The 17,206-nt window shown below is 38.1% G+C and overlaps 1 protein-coding gene across 24 annotated transcripts in view; it reads left to right on the top strand.

Moving 5' to 3' along the window:
- The window catches only part of diaph2 (diaphanous-related formin 2), a 474,147-nt gene that overhangs the window by 286,012 nt on the left and 170,929 nt on the right, over positions 1–17,206 (top strand). For all 24 annotated transcript variants that reach the window (XM_077247876.1, XM_077247896.1, XM_077247898.1 and 21 more), the window contains one exon: positions 16,922–17,023. In XM_077247876.1, the coding sequence (XP_077103991.1) occupies positions 16,922–17,023 (102 nt within the window). The remainder of the gene's footprint in view (positions 1–16,921; positions 17,024–17,206) is intronic.

The following is a 17,206-nucleotide window of genomic DNA, read 5'->3' as shown; positions in this document are numbered from 1 at the left end:
GCATGAAAAAGGCATGCATGCTGACAGAGACTCTCTGCCCCATTGTAGAGGTGTGACATAGAAGAGAAAGAGATTGAAGACTGGGCATGTGCATAAGAGACCAAGGTCCATACGCCGGCATTGTGTTTGGACCCCTTGTTTTCGCCCCTAGAAGCCAGGCTCATCTCTGCTTTTTTCAAGCCACCAATGAAGCCACAGCCTTAAATCTTGCACTCTGACAAATCCACTTCACTCAGCATCATGCTTTTATATTAATACACATCCATTTCTCTCATGCACAACTGAGTTCAGCAGCTCTACACCCTCCTGACCCCAAATGAAATGTGTGATGATAAGCCTGAATGTTTTCCTTTTTTTAAATGTGAAATCTTGGGACCCCCATACCCTCCGCAACCCCCCACCCCACACACACACACACTTTTTGATGATTTTGCTAAATCTCTGTAATCAATTTAGATGATAATTAGAGAAATACACACCAAGATTTCTCGTATTGCTGCAAGTGAGGCAGTATCTTAAGTTTGTGTTCTCCAGTGGTGCCTTAATCTCTCAAAGAACCCTCCCACAGCCCTCTGGGAAGACTTTAATGCTGGGATAATGTTTTTTTGGTCCAATGTCCTTGTACCGCTGATGCCAAAAGCACAGTAAAGCCAAAAGCCAGAACAATGCAGATATCATTAATAAGCTCTCAAAGGCTCTGGCCCTCTCTGAAATAATGCACCAGTGGCATTATAGTGTGCTGAGAATGAAAACAGACCACACTTCAATGTAATCCAATATGATGACAAAGTAACAGGTTAGCCCTGATAAAGGAAGAGAATGGTGAGAGATAAACAATGATTTTGTCAGCAGTTTTCTCGACAGAAGAGTTTTAGAAACAATCTCACTGCCAAATCGCTACATTCTCATGGATGAATGTTTCTTATTCTTACGCACTCACTCTCCATACGAGTGTTGTAGTTAGGCACTGTGCTGGCCTGGAGCAAAACTTTATCTTGGAATTCTAATAAGCTTTTCTATCTACATCATATTCAAGATGGACTCAACCTTTGTACTCTTTATATAGCGCTATCATCAGGGAGCTGTGTAATGAACACTAATAGCTTTCATTTGAAAATGACCCACTGCACGTCTCTCTTATAACCTCACATGCTTTCATTACAGCAGGGCTAAGCTCAGTTCAGCTCAGTTAATGTGTTCAATGATAGCCAGTTATTCATAGGAAATAGTACTGTGGGCTTTGATACTTCTGTTGTGGTTTCAAATGATCATTCTTCTTTTGTTTTAAACTTCAAACTATACTAAAAATATCATCATATCTATTATTGGCCAATTTATTGACTATAACATTTAAGTCATGGCCTGATAAAGTGGTGTTATTGCTATCCAGGTTTCTTCTCATTAGATTCACAGATATGTGGAAACCTAGCTCGATTAATGCATGCTGCATGTTGGAAGCGGAGTCATATACATGCAGTTTTGATTTTGTACACCTTGGTGTGTATTAGAAATATATACATAACTTGAATGAAGATAAACAGTTAATTTATATATATATATATTAGTGCTGTCAAACGATTAAAATATTTAATCGCGATTAATCGCATTAATGTCATAGTTAACTCGCGATTAATCGCACATTTTTATCTATTCTAAATTTCTCTTGATTTCTCTTTGTTCATTATTTTTTCTCATTTTAATGCTCTTATCAACATGAAAAAAGTGGATTGCTTTCTTTGTGCACATTTTTTTTTTTATTGAAAACAACATAGGCAATACTGTGTTCAATTTCACACTAACATTCTCACTTGGAGCAAATAATTTCTTTGTAACACAATGTAACACTGTCCATCAATAAAAGGGTGAAAGAAATACTGACGAGGTACTGATATTGACGAGGGGGCGGAGAATTCGCATTAGGTGTGTGTGTGTGTGCTTGGCCATCATCAAGTGGTATTTCAGACTGGACGTGCTGCGATGATGATAGCTCAGTTCATAACGACAAAACACAGATCACTTTGGTCTAGTCAATGGAACCATTTGGCAACTTTTTAAAAGTAAACTTTCCATTCAGAATCTTATTGGCATCCATTTCGGCGTCTCGCGCTCGTCATCCACTCAAAACGTAACTTTAACCTATTTGGCCGGCTCGCAAGCCCAAACAAGTGTGTGTGCGTGCGCGTGCCTGTTGTTTTGTTTCCGGTCTAGCTAGATCCACTTGCGCTTTGGTCGACGAAGCAACAAAACGTCCTCGCACGGTGCAAGCCCTTGAAATGAATGGGTTTCATAGCGCAGCGCCGCGCATGCCGCGTCCAGTTGCAAAAGCATGTGAAAAAAAACTACAAAGATTGCTAGACCAAAAAGACCGTTAATCTCGCGATAAAAAAATTAATCGCGTTAAAATGGTTTTGCGTTAACGCCGTTAATAACGCGTTTAACTGACAGCCCTAATATATATATATATATTAGGGGTGTGCAAAGCAGCCGGTATTTGTATCTGTATTTGTATTTGTTGAGGGGGGAAAAGTATTTGTATTTGTATTCTAGGTTTTTTGCGTTACACTTCTAATTTACGTTATAGTGTAAGTATTCTTTAATTATATAAATCCAGCAATGAACATGTACCAAGGAACGTCATTGAAAAGAAAATAACATAACAGCCATTACCTCATCCATGGTTAAACCAACAACTAATAAAATAACATTGTGAACATTATGAATCCCACTACCCCCCGTCCTTGTTGGAGGACGCTGAACAGACAGAATAAGTAAGGGATAATGTATAGCGAGGCGGTTGATTATGAGCCTGACGCGAAGCGGAGGGGTCTTGAATCAGCCTGAAGGGTTTGTATTCGCTATAACAACCACCTCGCTATACATTATCCCGCTTACTACATGGCTACCTACCAAATAAATCAATAATTTGACTCAAAATATTGATTTAAAAAGGAGTTTATTGATTTAAAAACGATTGTATTGCTTCCGCTAAAAAAAATAGTCCGTTCCGTCTCTACGTTTAGAATCCATGGCAACGCTCTGTTTTTCATGGCAACGGTGTGTTATACTTAGCAGCGGTCTGTTATTAAGAAATAACCATGGAAATAACAGACCGCATTCTACATTAGAATTCAACCAAGCCATGTAATAAAAACAAATAATTACGGAGCTAACAGAGCTACGTAAACATAGCGAACATGAGAGCACCCGGCTGCAGACGTCAATAATACAGCGTAATGAAATAATCTCCCGATCAAACTCCACTTCCCGAAAGTTATAAACTGCCTCCGGAACCCAGTTAAGGTACAAAAATCTATTCAACAAAAATAGTAATGCAGTTAAGTGTTTTTTCGCTCAGCCGAGCCCTCTCTGTTGCTGTGTGGAGCAGCCTGTGTCAGTCACCTCTTCCTGAACGTCACTCACTCACTCGCGCACTGCGGTCTCGTGAGGAAAGGCAGCTTTTTGATATAAAGTTTTTCTTGTTCCCGAATACAAATATTTTCTAAAGTATTTGTTCGAAATAAGTATTCGTAAAAAACACGTTATTTGTGCCTTTCCGAATACCGTATTCGGGTTCGGCTCCACCCCTAATATATATATATATATATATCAATCCCACATATAATAATGTATAGCGAGGTGGTTGTTATAGCGAATACAAACCCTTCAGGCTGATTCAAGACCCCTCCGCTTCGCGTCAGGCTCATAATCAACCGCCTCGCTATACATTATCCCTTACTTATTCTGTCTGTTCAGCGTCCTCCAACAAGGACGGGGGGTAGTGGGATTCATATATATATATATATATATATATATATATATTCACATATTATATATATATATATTCACATATTATCTACTGCAAACTAAATTGTCCTCTAATAATCTTTTTTTAATATTATCAGAGACTACATATTTATTTATTGTCAGATTTACCATTCAGCCATTCATTAATTTATTAATTCAGTCCCCAAACTCTGACTAAAATGTTTGTAAATAAGACAATAAATGCTATATCATTGTATTTTAACTCACAGAGGACTTAATGATCAAAATGAAAATCTTTCTACAAATCAGTCAGAATTTATTGAATTTACAGAAGAATATACATTTATTTTTTTCCTTCTGTGAAATTCAATAAATTCTGACTAATTTGTAGAAAGATTTTCATTTTTATCAGTTTTAACACGTGATTTGAGCATGCTATATTGGTTGATGTAAGTCAGCGAGATGGCCTTGTCTACCTGTCTCTCTGACTGTCTCCATCAACACAGACTGAAAACACCCAAATATATATTCTCATTTCACTCTCAACACTGCCTATTACTTGTCACTCTGCACTGTTTCATGTGCTGATCTTCACCAGGACTATGTCTGCCAGTCACATTGGAAAGTCCTCCTCTTCTTTCACAAGCAGTGCTTTCAATCATAGAAGATAGTGTATAGTATGACTGCATTATGTTTATCATTGTGTGAGGTGGGGGGAGACAGGTCAAACAACTTTTGCGAGAACTATAGGACCACGCCACACAGACTGTCTATTTAACAATCAGGTTCTCCCCAGAGCCCATTGACATCATCGCTTACGATGTGTCATTCCATCGACTTGACCGCAGATCGGTGTCACCCCTGTGTTTCTGTAATTATATATCATAGGCTATTTCCTGAGAGAGTAGATGTATTATGAATGGAAAAAAATGTTCAATTTTGAACATTTGCTTGCCACATTAGTATGCCCCTGCAGTACCTTCTCGTTGTTATGAATTATGCCAGTCATTCCTTAGTATTCATCCCCATTGACTGCTAGACTACTGCAAAGGAATGTACTAATGTAACATGTACCTTTGTGCAATTCAGTATTCAAAGGAACTCCATACTTCCCATTTTTCTCATTTTAGCACCTCATGTATTTTTGATCCCTGAGTTGATCAGTTGGAAATGTGCAACGCTCAATCCTGTTTCACTCCTTCCTTGTGAATTATTCTTTATGAGTCCCTTTGGTCAGAATACTTTTCAAACTGCAGACATTCCATTCATACATCTACGCTGGACTGCATAACTTAAGGCCCTTTTTTAAGGCTTGCTTGCATTCAGTAGTAATATTAATAAATAGTTAATCGTACAAAAATATTAGTGCTATTGTATGATTTGTGATGCTAATCTCATATCATTGAAGATTTAAGAATATTTACAGATGACTTTTCTTACATGTTAAGGGATTGTTCAATTCTTTACTCACCCTCATGTTGCTTTAGAACATAATCACTTGCTCTCTTCTGTGGAACACTCAACAACGATTTTGAAAAATGTCTCAATGTTTTTGTGCCCATTCAATGAAAGTCAGGGGGTTAAAATGTCATAAAAGTCAAGTCATTTTTAGAATGACATGAGGGTGAGAAAATGATTTTTTTATTTTTGGGTTTTGGCATGTACAGTGCAAAAAGTCATTACTTAGCATTACATTTTTAAAAGCTGCTTTCCTACTGGTGGCATTGTTTGGCAAATTCGTTTGATGACTTTAGAGGCACAGAAATGACAAAATCCATAAAAAAAACTGAGTCTGATTATTCAATTGTCTGTCCTTGAAATCTCTTTTTGCTACACTCAAAGCACCATAACGGTAGCTAATAAAGTATGTAGCCCAATGCATAATGTGTAACGATGACAAATAACCACACTCTCTGTCCTGTGTGATACAGTACCACAGTATTAGAGATGACAGTACTGCATTCTTGAGTTTTTAGGAATCTGGCATCACATTAATAGCTTGTTAGGGTGATGTAAGGTAGCGTCCTTGACTGAAATCTTTGTAACATTTTCTGAGAAGCGAGTTGTCCATCCTGACGTATGCCCTGTCAGCGCTCCCTCCCGCTGCGCCTCGCCTCAGCTCAGCTATGGCCTTCTCAGCATGCTTGTGGATGGCTGTGCCTGTTAGGGGTTTCGTGTTTGCCCTTGCTTGTTATTATTGTTTATCTTGTTTGTCAATCACCCGGATTGTCTGCTATTTCGACATTGCCTTCATACATATTCATGAGCCCTCATTACTTGGCTCAATGGTTGGTTGCAGGGCATGGCGATGGTGCCAGCTTTTGTTCTCGAGACTTACAACAGGTGATGAGCAGCCTGTGTATTGTTACCAAGCGGCAACCTCCCTGTATCTCTCTTGAAACCAACACGGAAATGAATTAAACTGCAATTCATCGACTGGCCGCTTGAGGCTGGATGCAAAAGTGAGTCAAATCTGTATCTCCCCCATGTTAAAATGCCCAACTTTACAGCAGAAAAAAATAATTTTACAGCCTGGTACAAAAAGTGATTTTGGTCTCTATAGCTAATTTTTAATTAAACAACTCACAACAAATTATATTAAGCCTTAAAGTTCTGCATAATTAAGGGCGTGGCCATTTGAGTGACAGGTGGATTGCCACTGCTGTCACTACTAGCCGTTTGTCTGCTGTCTGTTAACGTCACATCACCTCAGATGCTGAACTTGCCAACTCTGCCGTGTTTGTGCTTTTTCGGGATTATTTCATACAATTTAGTACATGCATTATACCTTCATCCACTCCGTTGGATTCCGTTGTTGTCAAATATTGAGTGAACAAACAGTGCTGTTTTCCAGTTGTTTTCCTCTGACAATTTCGTTGCTTTTTGGAGTTCAGAATTAAAAACGTCTAGAGATGTAGAGATTACACTCGTTAAGCGGTACCGTTGCTCTCACGGAACAGGTAGACTATATATGCTTATTTAACTTTTTAGTGTTAAATAAGTAGTACTGTTCAATTCAGTTCAATTCAAATTTATTTGTATGGCGCTTTTCACAATACATATTGTATCAAAGCAGCTTTACAGAAAGTGCATTTCAGAAATGTACATAGAAAAAATATGGTTAGTTAATCATGTAGTAATTTAGGGCATAACATATTGCCGGCGTTGAGTCGTCTCTTCACAGGCGTTTAGTCATCTCATCGCAGGTGTTGGGTCATCTGAAGTCTCCGTGAGAGGCTGGATACAAACTGAAGCTGACGAACGCCATTTACCTCGGGACTAGCGTCCCGAGATAACAGCAGAAGAGCAGATGGGAGATAATTAGCATAGCTGCTGTTCATAATATTAATGCATTCGATATGATTCAACGGTGGTATAAAAGGTTAGCATTATGTGAATGCTTGGCTAAAGAGATGTGTCTTTAATCTAGATTTAAACTGGGACAGCGAGTCTGAGCCTCGAACAATATCAGGAAGGCTATTCCAGAGTTTAGGAGCTAAATGCGAGAACGCCCTCCCTCCTTTAGTGGACTTGGATATCCTAGGAATGACCAGAAGCCTCGAATTTAGTGATCTTAAAGAACATGATGGATTGTAGGGTGATAGAAGGTCCATTAAATACACCGGAGCTAAACCATTTAGGTCTTTATAGGTCAGTAGTAATACTTTGTAATTGATACGGAACTTAATAGGTAACCAGTGTAGAGATGATAAAATTGGTGTTATATGATCATATTTTCTTGACCTAGTAAGAACTCTAGCAGCTGCATTTTGCACTAACTGTAGCTTGTTTATTGAGGATGCAGGACAGCCAGCTAATAAAGCATTACAGTAATCTAGTCTCGAGGTCATGAATGCATGAACTAACTTTTCTGCATCAGAAACCGATAGCATGTTACGTAGCTTAGCAATGTTTCTAAGGTGGAAAAAGGCTGTTCTTGTAACATATGAAATATGATTTTCGAAAGACAAGTTGTGGTCTAGTATAACACCCAGGTCTTTTACTGTAGTGGATAAAGTAACAGGACATCCTTCTAAATTAAAGTTGTATTGTACAAGGTTTTGTGGGTAGTTTTTTGGACCAATAAGTAATACCTCCGTTTTATCTGAATTTAATAGCATGAAATTACACGTCATCCAGCATTTTATATCTTTGAGACACTCTGTCAATTTAGATGAGTTAGTGTTTTCATCTTGTCGTGATGAAATATATAATTGAGTGTCATCAACATAACAGTGGAAATGAATTCCATGTTTTCTTACAATATTACCAAGTGGCAGGATGTATATTGAGAATAGCAGAGGGCCTAACACCGATCCTTGCAGCACTCTATAGTCTACTGACGTTATCTTCGATTTTTCCCCATTTAAACAGACAAAATGATAACAGTCTGATAAGTACGATCTAAACCAGCTTAATGCCTGTCCGTGAACACCAGTGTAGTTTTGTAGTCAATCCAAGAGTATTTCATGATCTATAGTGTCTAACGCAGCGCTAAGATCGAGTAAAACTAGTATTGAGATACAGCCTTGGTCAGAAGCTGAAAGTAAATCATTTGTAATTTTAACTAGCGCAGTTTCTGTGCTATGATGCAGTCTGAATCCTGACTGAAATTGCTCATAGATATAATTTTCTTACAAGAAGGAGCACAACTTTTTCTAGAATTTTAGACATAAATGGAAGATTTGAAATGGGTCTGTAATTTGCGAGGTTATTTGGATCTAATTGCTGTTTCTTAATGAGAGGTTTTATTACTGCCAGCTTGAATATTCTTGGAACATGACCTAAAGATAAAGACGAGTTAATAATATTGAGAAGAGGCTCTTCCACTACAGGTAACACTTCTTTCTGTAGTTTAGTGGGTATTGGTTCTAATAAACATGTTGTTGGTTTAGATGCAATGTTAAGTTCATTTAGCTCTTCCTGTCCTATAGTTGTAAAGCGGTGTAGTTGTTCTTGAGGGGCGATAATTGAGGCTGAATCATAAGACACCATAAAAGATTGTACATTTACAATTGTGTTTCGGATGCGTGGGTCAGCCATTGACAGTAAAAGAAATGGACACAGCGACCCCATTGATTTCAACGGAGAAGACTGAAGCCCGATTATTGCACTTCCTGCCTGATGGCTGAGCGACTGTGCCGGCTCAAACTGAGCGTGACGACAGCCTGACAGTTGTAAATCTTCTAGTAGCTGTGCCAAGCCAAATCTGAATCACCTAATTCCTCAAAAACTACGTTGAAATATTTTGTCCCGTTGCTTTTATGGACTCTCTATCTATGGGCTTCTCCCTTGACTTTATGCCTCTATGTCTCCCCGATTGCCTCATAGACACTAAAAGATTGCCTGCGAACTTCTCCTGTCTATATGGTAATGTCTCTATTGTGCGACAGAAAGTCGCTTGGTTATGACGCAATCGTTAGCCTATTTTTACAAATACGGCTTCTACGGGGCCATAACGAAGATACAAAGTAAAGGAGCCTTTTATACATTGTCGTGTTTCTTTAGAAATAAATAATGGTAAAATGAATTCTTTGGACACCTCAGATGTAAAGTTATTCGCTGTCAAAGTGACGCCAAAATGAATGGGAGTCAATGTAATGCTAACAGCAGGTGAAGTTCTGCTACAATGGCGGCTCCTGGGAAGCTTCAGTTTCCGGCTGATGGATTACCCCCTTGGTCTCAGCATCCAGGCACCTCAGCTCTGCCCACGCCCCGCCTCTTTGCTCATTTTCTGTTATCCGGGAGTGACGCGCTGCCAAGATGGTGACTACGTCCAGACACTACGTCCATATTTTTTTTACAGTCAATGATTGTTACCTGTCATTTTCATATTGAGAAAACTAATCAATCTGCTTATTACCTAAGCAGAAAAGACTGCTCATACCCTTGAGTTTAATTGAAGCTTGGTTTTGGCACAGAGCTTGTAGGCTCCTTTGTACGAGATGCTTATTCAATAGCACAACAACATTTTAAAACAATTCTTTTTTTTTTTTTTTTTTATTAAATATACAATGTAATTTATTCCTATAATAATAAAGCTGAATTTTTAGCAGCCATTACTCCAATCTTCAGCGTCACATGATCATTCGGAAATCATTCTAATTTTCTTCTTATTATAATTTCTTATTATGTTGAAAACAGTTATGCTGCTTAATATTTTTGTGGAAACAGTGATCCAATTTTTTAGGGTTTTCTGATGAAAAGAAAGTTCAAAAGAACATTTATTTTTAATTGAAATCTTGTTTAACATTTTTAATGCATCCTTGCTGAATAAAGTATACATTTCTTGAAAAACAACTGTATCTTTGTGAGGACATTCATTGACACAATGCAATCCTACCCATCTCAACTAAGTATAACCTTATCCCTAAAACCAAGTCTTGACCCTTAAACAGGCCTTTAAAGGGGTCTCAGAAAGTGAGGACCGGCCAAAATGTCCTCACTTTACTCTCTTTGTCCTGACTCCGATGGTCTAAAACTCAAACCGGTGCAAAGATAGTTTTATAAGTACACACGCACACACACACACACACACACACACACACACACACACACACACACACACACACACACACAGACACAAATGTAACAGACTGCTCAGGTGTTCATGTTCCCCATATCCTGAAAAAAAATTTGTTAGAAAGACAAAATTAATGTCATGGTAGGTATGTCAGCTTTGCCACCTCTATCACTCACCGATCCAAATAATCCATTTTTTTTTAAATTCTCATTTAGTTTAATGCGATTTTGGAATCTGTCATCTCAGGTTTGTCGCCTGTCAGTCGCCAACTGTGGCGAGTGACTGTGACAGTCTGAGGTGTTGATTTAGCGGAGTAGAGATCCCTTTCAAATCTGTCAGAGTGTGACTCTGTAGATTAGCTTAATGCCAACTGCACAACCCTCTAATGTGTCGCTTGTTGTACCCTTTGAGGAAAATTAGCCTCCTGAGTGACACAGAGTGTATCTGTGTATTCTCTGTCTGTTTGTAAGACCGCCACTATTTAGGTGTCACATCCCACTTAAAGCAGCCATTGTTATTCATTTAAATGCATGTTTTATCAAAGCTGTGGCCTTTACTGTCTCCAATATACAGTGGCTTGCGAAAGTATTCAAAATCAACCTTCATTTTTTTTTTTTTTTACATTTTGATGTTGCTGCCTTGTTAAACTACTTTAAATTACTTTCCCCCCATATTAATCTACACTCCATACACCATAACGACAAAGCAAAAAACAAACAATTTGTGATAACTGCATATTTATTAAGAATAATAAAACAAAAATTAAATAATTACTTTGCATAAGTATTAAAATGCCCAGGTTGGTGGAGTGTTGCAGTGATGTTTGTCCTCCAATATAGGGAGGTTTGGGGGCAGTCATGGCTTATTGGATATAGAGTATGACTTGTAATCCAAAGGTTGACGGTTCGTTTCTTAATACCAGCAGGAAAAATCTTCCACCCTCAATACCCATGACTAAAGTGCCCTTACGCAAGGCACCTAACCCCCAATCCATCAATGGGTGGCAAAAATGGCTGTCCAATAACTTGCATGGGCAAAATGCAGAGGATAAATTCTGAGTATCGGCTACCATACTTGGCCGTCACATCACTTTTTTATATATGATCATGGAGCTCAACAAGAGTGACCATCAGCTTCTTGGTCACCACTTTAATTAAGCCCATTCTCCATCGATTTCTCAGTTTAGCCAGGAAACCAGCTCAAGGAAGAGTCCTGGTTGTTTCAAACTACTTTCAGGAGTTTGGAGTATGGAGGCTGCATACTTTTGTGAACCTTTAAATATAGCAGGACACTCACACCTGTCTTCCCCAGATCTGTGTCTCGACACAATCCTGTCTCTGAGCTCTACAGGCAGTTCTTTTGACCTTATGGCTTGGTTTTTGCACTGATATACATTCTCAGCTGTTATATCTTTTATTGAGAGGTGTGTGCCTTTTCCAGATCATACCCATTCAGTTGATTTTGCCACAGGTTATCTCAACTCGAAATATAGTAACATCTACAAGATACATTTCAAGTGTCCCAGAAAAAGGTATGAATACTTATGAAATGTAATTATTTTAGTTACAAATCTTTTTTATTATTATTTTTTTTATTATGGTGTATAGAGTGTATGTGGAAAAAAAAGTAATTTAAAGTAGTTTGAAAACTTTCGGAAGCCACTGTATATGTTCCTAAAATAGTCAGCCATGTTTTGGTGCAAGTTCCTGGGAAGTGTGTGATTACACTGGCAAGTGGAGTGCGGTGTTATTAAATCATGAGACACAGCTGTGATAAAATTGTGACCTAATTCCGTAGACCAATGCTGTATTGCACCCTAATTGGATAGAAGCTGTTTGCATTGACGGTGTCATGATAATTACCATGCTTATTTATTCTCCAACCCCCTTCCTGTAAGTTTGATAAGGACTGCATGTGTATTAGGTTTCTGAGAGATAAGGTGACTAACTCATCAAACAGGTCGTTCAACTCTGATGTCGGGCTGAATCATGCGCTCTACATTACACGGAAGAACAGATTTACTCTAATCTGAGCCATTTATTGCTCTTAGAGGCATCACATTGTGACATTTTTTTGCATGATACATAAGCTTTATTTACAGAGATCAAAGTATTCTCTTCAAAATAAAGTCATTATGTGCACAAGTAAAATAGTATGATACACAAATATAGTAGCTCTCAAGAAGTAATATTTTTTTAAAGTCTGTCTGGGTATGTTACAGAGTTCTCCAGTATTGATTTAAGCAGAGGTCCCTGAAACGATTTACCGAAAGCTGTGCCGAGACCTGCTGAGACGGCACGGCAGGAAGGCGACTGTATAATGTTTCATGTGTGCTTGGCCAAGAGAGAGCCTGAGCTGCATGCGGCAATGCGTCCCAAAAAATAAAGAACATATCAATTAGAAGAATAAAAGGAGGGCGATCGGATTATCACATCTGTCAGCCCTATCCACAACAGACCTGACTGGTTCAGATGAGGAGTTCTGTGTTTGGCATCACATGCAGGCAAGGTTACAGCCCCCCATCCACCCCTCCTTTTGTGAATTCTTTCTGTTTAATAAAGAGTTTATTGCTGGGAGAACATTTTTATTGATTGTGCTGTCCCTGGGAGGGTAATTTGAGATTTGTTGATCTTCCCTCGTTTCTGACTTTACCGTTGGGCATATGCTTTGCTGAGCCGGGGAGAGACGTCCGTGGGAGTTATTTATTTCCATCTACCCAAGCATGGTGCGCCTGTTGTAATGGCTGTTCTTTTTCCCTTAGCCTGTTCTGTGCATGCTGCCTCGCTTATTGGGTTAACAAACCCGCCGATGATGGATATTCAGATAAGTGTAAAAACACACCTTAGACTTAAAAGCTGTGTTTGGAATGGAATACTAGATTGCTACTTACTGAACACTGTACATTCAAATTAATCTGTTTGTTTATTGTTTAATTTATTGTTAGTTTGTTTATTTTCAGTAAGTGGAACAGTAGGCACTATCCTGTTTTAAACACATTTTTGTCACATGACCTTGTGGTGTGGCATTTTTTCATCAAGAAAATAAAAAAAAATCTTGCATATATGTATAATATATAATATCAGCATACTATTTATTATTACTGATATTGGCTGACTTTTTCATTTAAATGTGTTGTTTAATATTGACTATTAAATTGTGTATGCTCATTTCCCCTATTTTAATATTTAAACTACATTTGCCATCATCTAATGTTCAGTTCATTTGTACTAAATAAAATGGCAACAACACTATATTATTTAGCAGATTTTGAAATGAAAATGTATCTTTCATACCTCCAATAGTATTGTCAGAATTTATATTAATATTATATTTATTGGCCAGGACATCACAATAATTATTGGCTTTTTGTTGAGTTTAGATATTGGTGCATTCCTACTTTTTTAATCCAATTTTGTATTAAACATGTCTTAACTTTTGACAGGAACATTTAAAAAATTTTTATCACATTGGAAATGGAAGGTAGCATTGTGAGATAAAGTGTTCTGTGCAGTTTATTGTTGATTACGGCAAATGTCCTCAGGGTAATTTAAGCATTCATACATAGTATTCATACTATACTCTATACGGCAAAACTAGTAAGACTAGTGTTGGAAATATGCTAATCTGAACATATCCAGAGTCTCTGTTCTGACTGAAGACTTAAAATTATTAACTTGGCATTGATTGAGTGTGTGATCGTAAAATGTCATCATCAGAGATCAAAGTATACTGCTGGAAACCTCAGATATTTTCATTCAGTCAAAATGTTTTCTTATTCTGAGCCTTCTCTGTCCTGCTTTCCTTCTCTGTATCCTCTTCCAACACTGGATTAATTCCTGTATCATTTAAGAACTTGGCAGTCATTACACTTACAGACTCTCCAGTTTACCAGTTACATGGAAACGTACCAAAGCACAAGTAATTGCACCTTAATTCCGGTGTTTCACTCAACATTGAAATTGCAGTCTTCCCAGGCACTATAGCAGTGCTCAGTCAGTGCAAATTATATCCATCCATCCTATCCTACATAACAGAATGAATACATACTCAATTATTGTAATAATAAAAGCATTTAAATAATTTATTTAATTAATTAATTTGAAAATAAATAGCTAAAAAGCTATTTAGCTATTGGTTAACATTATCCTATGTGAAAATATAATTTGGAAAAGACATTTTTTTTTTTCAGAGGAAAAAAAGATTGCATTTAGATTAGATATTTCAAAAACAAATTTTGTTTTAAACCTTAGGAATAACCTGCACAGACGAATCTCTTAAACTAAGATCAGGAACAAGAATTAAGGAAGTAAATAAGGTCATGAAGTCTGAAATGACATTGAGATGAGCAGTGTCTTGAAGAATAAAGCATGACAGCATGCATGTATCTGGTCCTGCAGCGAGAGTCAAAATGGCTGGATTATTAGCATTGCATGTCTTGAATGCCGATGCTCTGCTAACCCCCCTCCCAGATGCAGATTGAGTCTGTAGGCCTGGAGAGAGCAGACTGATTCATTCAGGGTTCAACCGCCTCTTACCAACCCTCCCACATGGCTCTGCTTGCATGTCATTTGCTCAATATGCAGGACTCCGATAATTATGTTAACCATAGACGAGCGTATTAGCAATTAACAGCGTTTTCTCTCCTGTCACTTTAGCCCCATTTGTTACATCTTCCCTCTGTCTCTGCTCCATTTGGCGGGTTGTCCTATAGATGCCTTTGGAAAGGAGGCAACGGCGAACCCTAATCGCTTGTCTCGTCTCTCCGAGTGGCGATGGAGAAATACAACTCCAATAATGAGATTTGGCGGCACATTAGCAATGATGATTGCTGTGGCTGAATGGTGTGCTGCTGTGTTGTTGTGCTTCATTCAAAATCAATGATACATTGTTTAGGGGAGCTTTGTTCCTCAGTCGAACCGCCGGGCTAATGTTCCCTTCGTCTCTTTCAGACGAGGAAGGCCGCTTTACCGCAATCCCTCCCCCTAACGTGGCTGATCTTTGCTGCTCGATTGCAGGCTTTTTCTGAAACATCTCAAAGCCTTTCAGCACATTTATTTAATTTAACATCTGAGATGATGGAGTCAACCGTCAGTTTTATCTCGTTGTCCAGAAAATTATAGGCTTCTGACACATTTTAATTTTAGTCTAGGTTTGCTTTGAACTAGGGAAAGTGGATGTGTTAGGCATCCTTAAAAAAGTGTTGTGCTTATGCATATATTCATCTATTCTAGAAAGAACAAAGCTAATGATTATATCATCAATAGCAAGCACGTGTCTTGCGGAGAAAAGGAAAAAAAAAATCTACAATGCTGTCTGTGTTTACTATTGAGCATAGTACCAAACTCACTGGATTTAAAAGGCCTAGTTTATAGTAATATCACGTTTTGCTGTCTCTTACTGCTTTCTAAACATTCCTTTGTGCGTGATGGATTCGTATCTATTATTAATTTGAGTAAAGTTCATCAAAATCTCTCAGCACTAGATACACTTTATTTTGTTCAATATCCAGGTGTCAGTGCATTGGCTTTGTGTTGCATCAGGCTTCTTATTGTCAGCACGACATTTGAAGTAATTTCAGAGAGAGACCACATAAAAGCATTTAACTAGGATTAGGCCATGCTTCCAACAGGGAGGACAAGAAAGGCAGTTATTGTTAATATTTCAGTTGTGTACTTATAGTATATTGAAGATATGACACACATGCCAGCCCTCAGATCAGCTGGAGCTTGTAATATACTGGCAACCCAGCAGGATTGGCTATGTGTTATACCAACCAAATTAGAAGACGTAATGAGAGAGGAAGTCTACCAATGGAAAGTGCACCTCTTCTTTGGTAAAAAGTTGCCATGGTTCTTTTCATTTACTCAGCTGACATTTATGAGCACAATTAGCATTTAGAGAAAATGAAGATTCTCTCACTCGCCCACATCACCTACAGCGTGCTTTTACTCTTAGAGGTAATTGCAAAGTTGTATGAGCAATATGAAAATTTTTTGGGGTGTAAGGGAAGACAATGGAGTTCCTGACATCGGTAAAGTGGCAAATTTTTTGTGGCATAATTGGCTCAAAGATGCCCTCTGTCCTGAATTGTCTGAAAAGAAAAGAAAGACATAAATATCAGGGACATTTCAGTGACATCTTAAATGATGTAGTCGTGGGGGTGGTATTTATCCCCTTATTTCTCATAGTCACCTTGAACATCATTTGCTCAGCACTGTAAAACTTTGACCTCGGCTGAGCTCCAAGAGTAATGCATGGCAGATTTTCTTTGGAGAGTGTTGGCTCTATCTAGTCCCAACTTGTTAAGAAGCTGAAAAAAACAAGATGAAGTCAAGATCAGCATTAATATTTCCCCTTGAATTGAGCTTCTATAGATTTTTAAAGCCCAATATGAGATTGGCAGTGTGCAGGAATATGGAAAGATGTGAACATTAGGGAGTCTCTATGTGAATAGCAAGTGTGTTTCAGACCGCCAGCGTAAGGCACAAGCATATAAAGCTATGGCCTCATTTAAACCATACTCCACCGTCTACCATATCTCACATCCCTGCGATTAGTTCACTAAATTAGCTGGCAGCAGGTGTTTTCTCCTGTGGTACTGATGGGTGTGTTTGTACTTTTTTTTTTTTGCAGAACCTGATCAAAAACCTTCCTGAGCAGAAGGAGCTGAGCAATCTGGCAGAGCTGAAAAACGAATATGAGGAGCTTTGTGAATCAGAACAGTTTGGAATTGTGGTGAGTACTGAGATTGTTCCTATAATCACTAGAATAGCTCCAGGAGACTTTTATTTCAGTGTATAACTGAAATGTTTACAAATGAGACTCCAGACTAAATGTTTACGAATGAGACAAAATGTAAAATATGATTATTCAAAATATGTATTATTATTAATATTATACCTTTTTTTAATCATTTCC

The sequence above is a fragment of the Siphateles boraxobius genome, unplaced genomic scaffold (assembly GCF_051911475.1).
Source record: "Siphateles boraxobius isolate OS27281-9 unplaced genomic scaffold, OSU_SipBor_1 3, whole genome shotgun sequence".
Lineage (NCBI taxonomy): Eukaryota > Metazoa > Chordata > Actinopteri > Cypriniformes > Leuciscidae > Siphateles > Siphateles boraxobius.
Note: the sequence above shows the minus strand (reverse complement) of the source record. Positions and strands in the feature narration are given on the sequence as shown.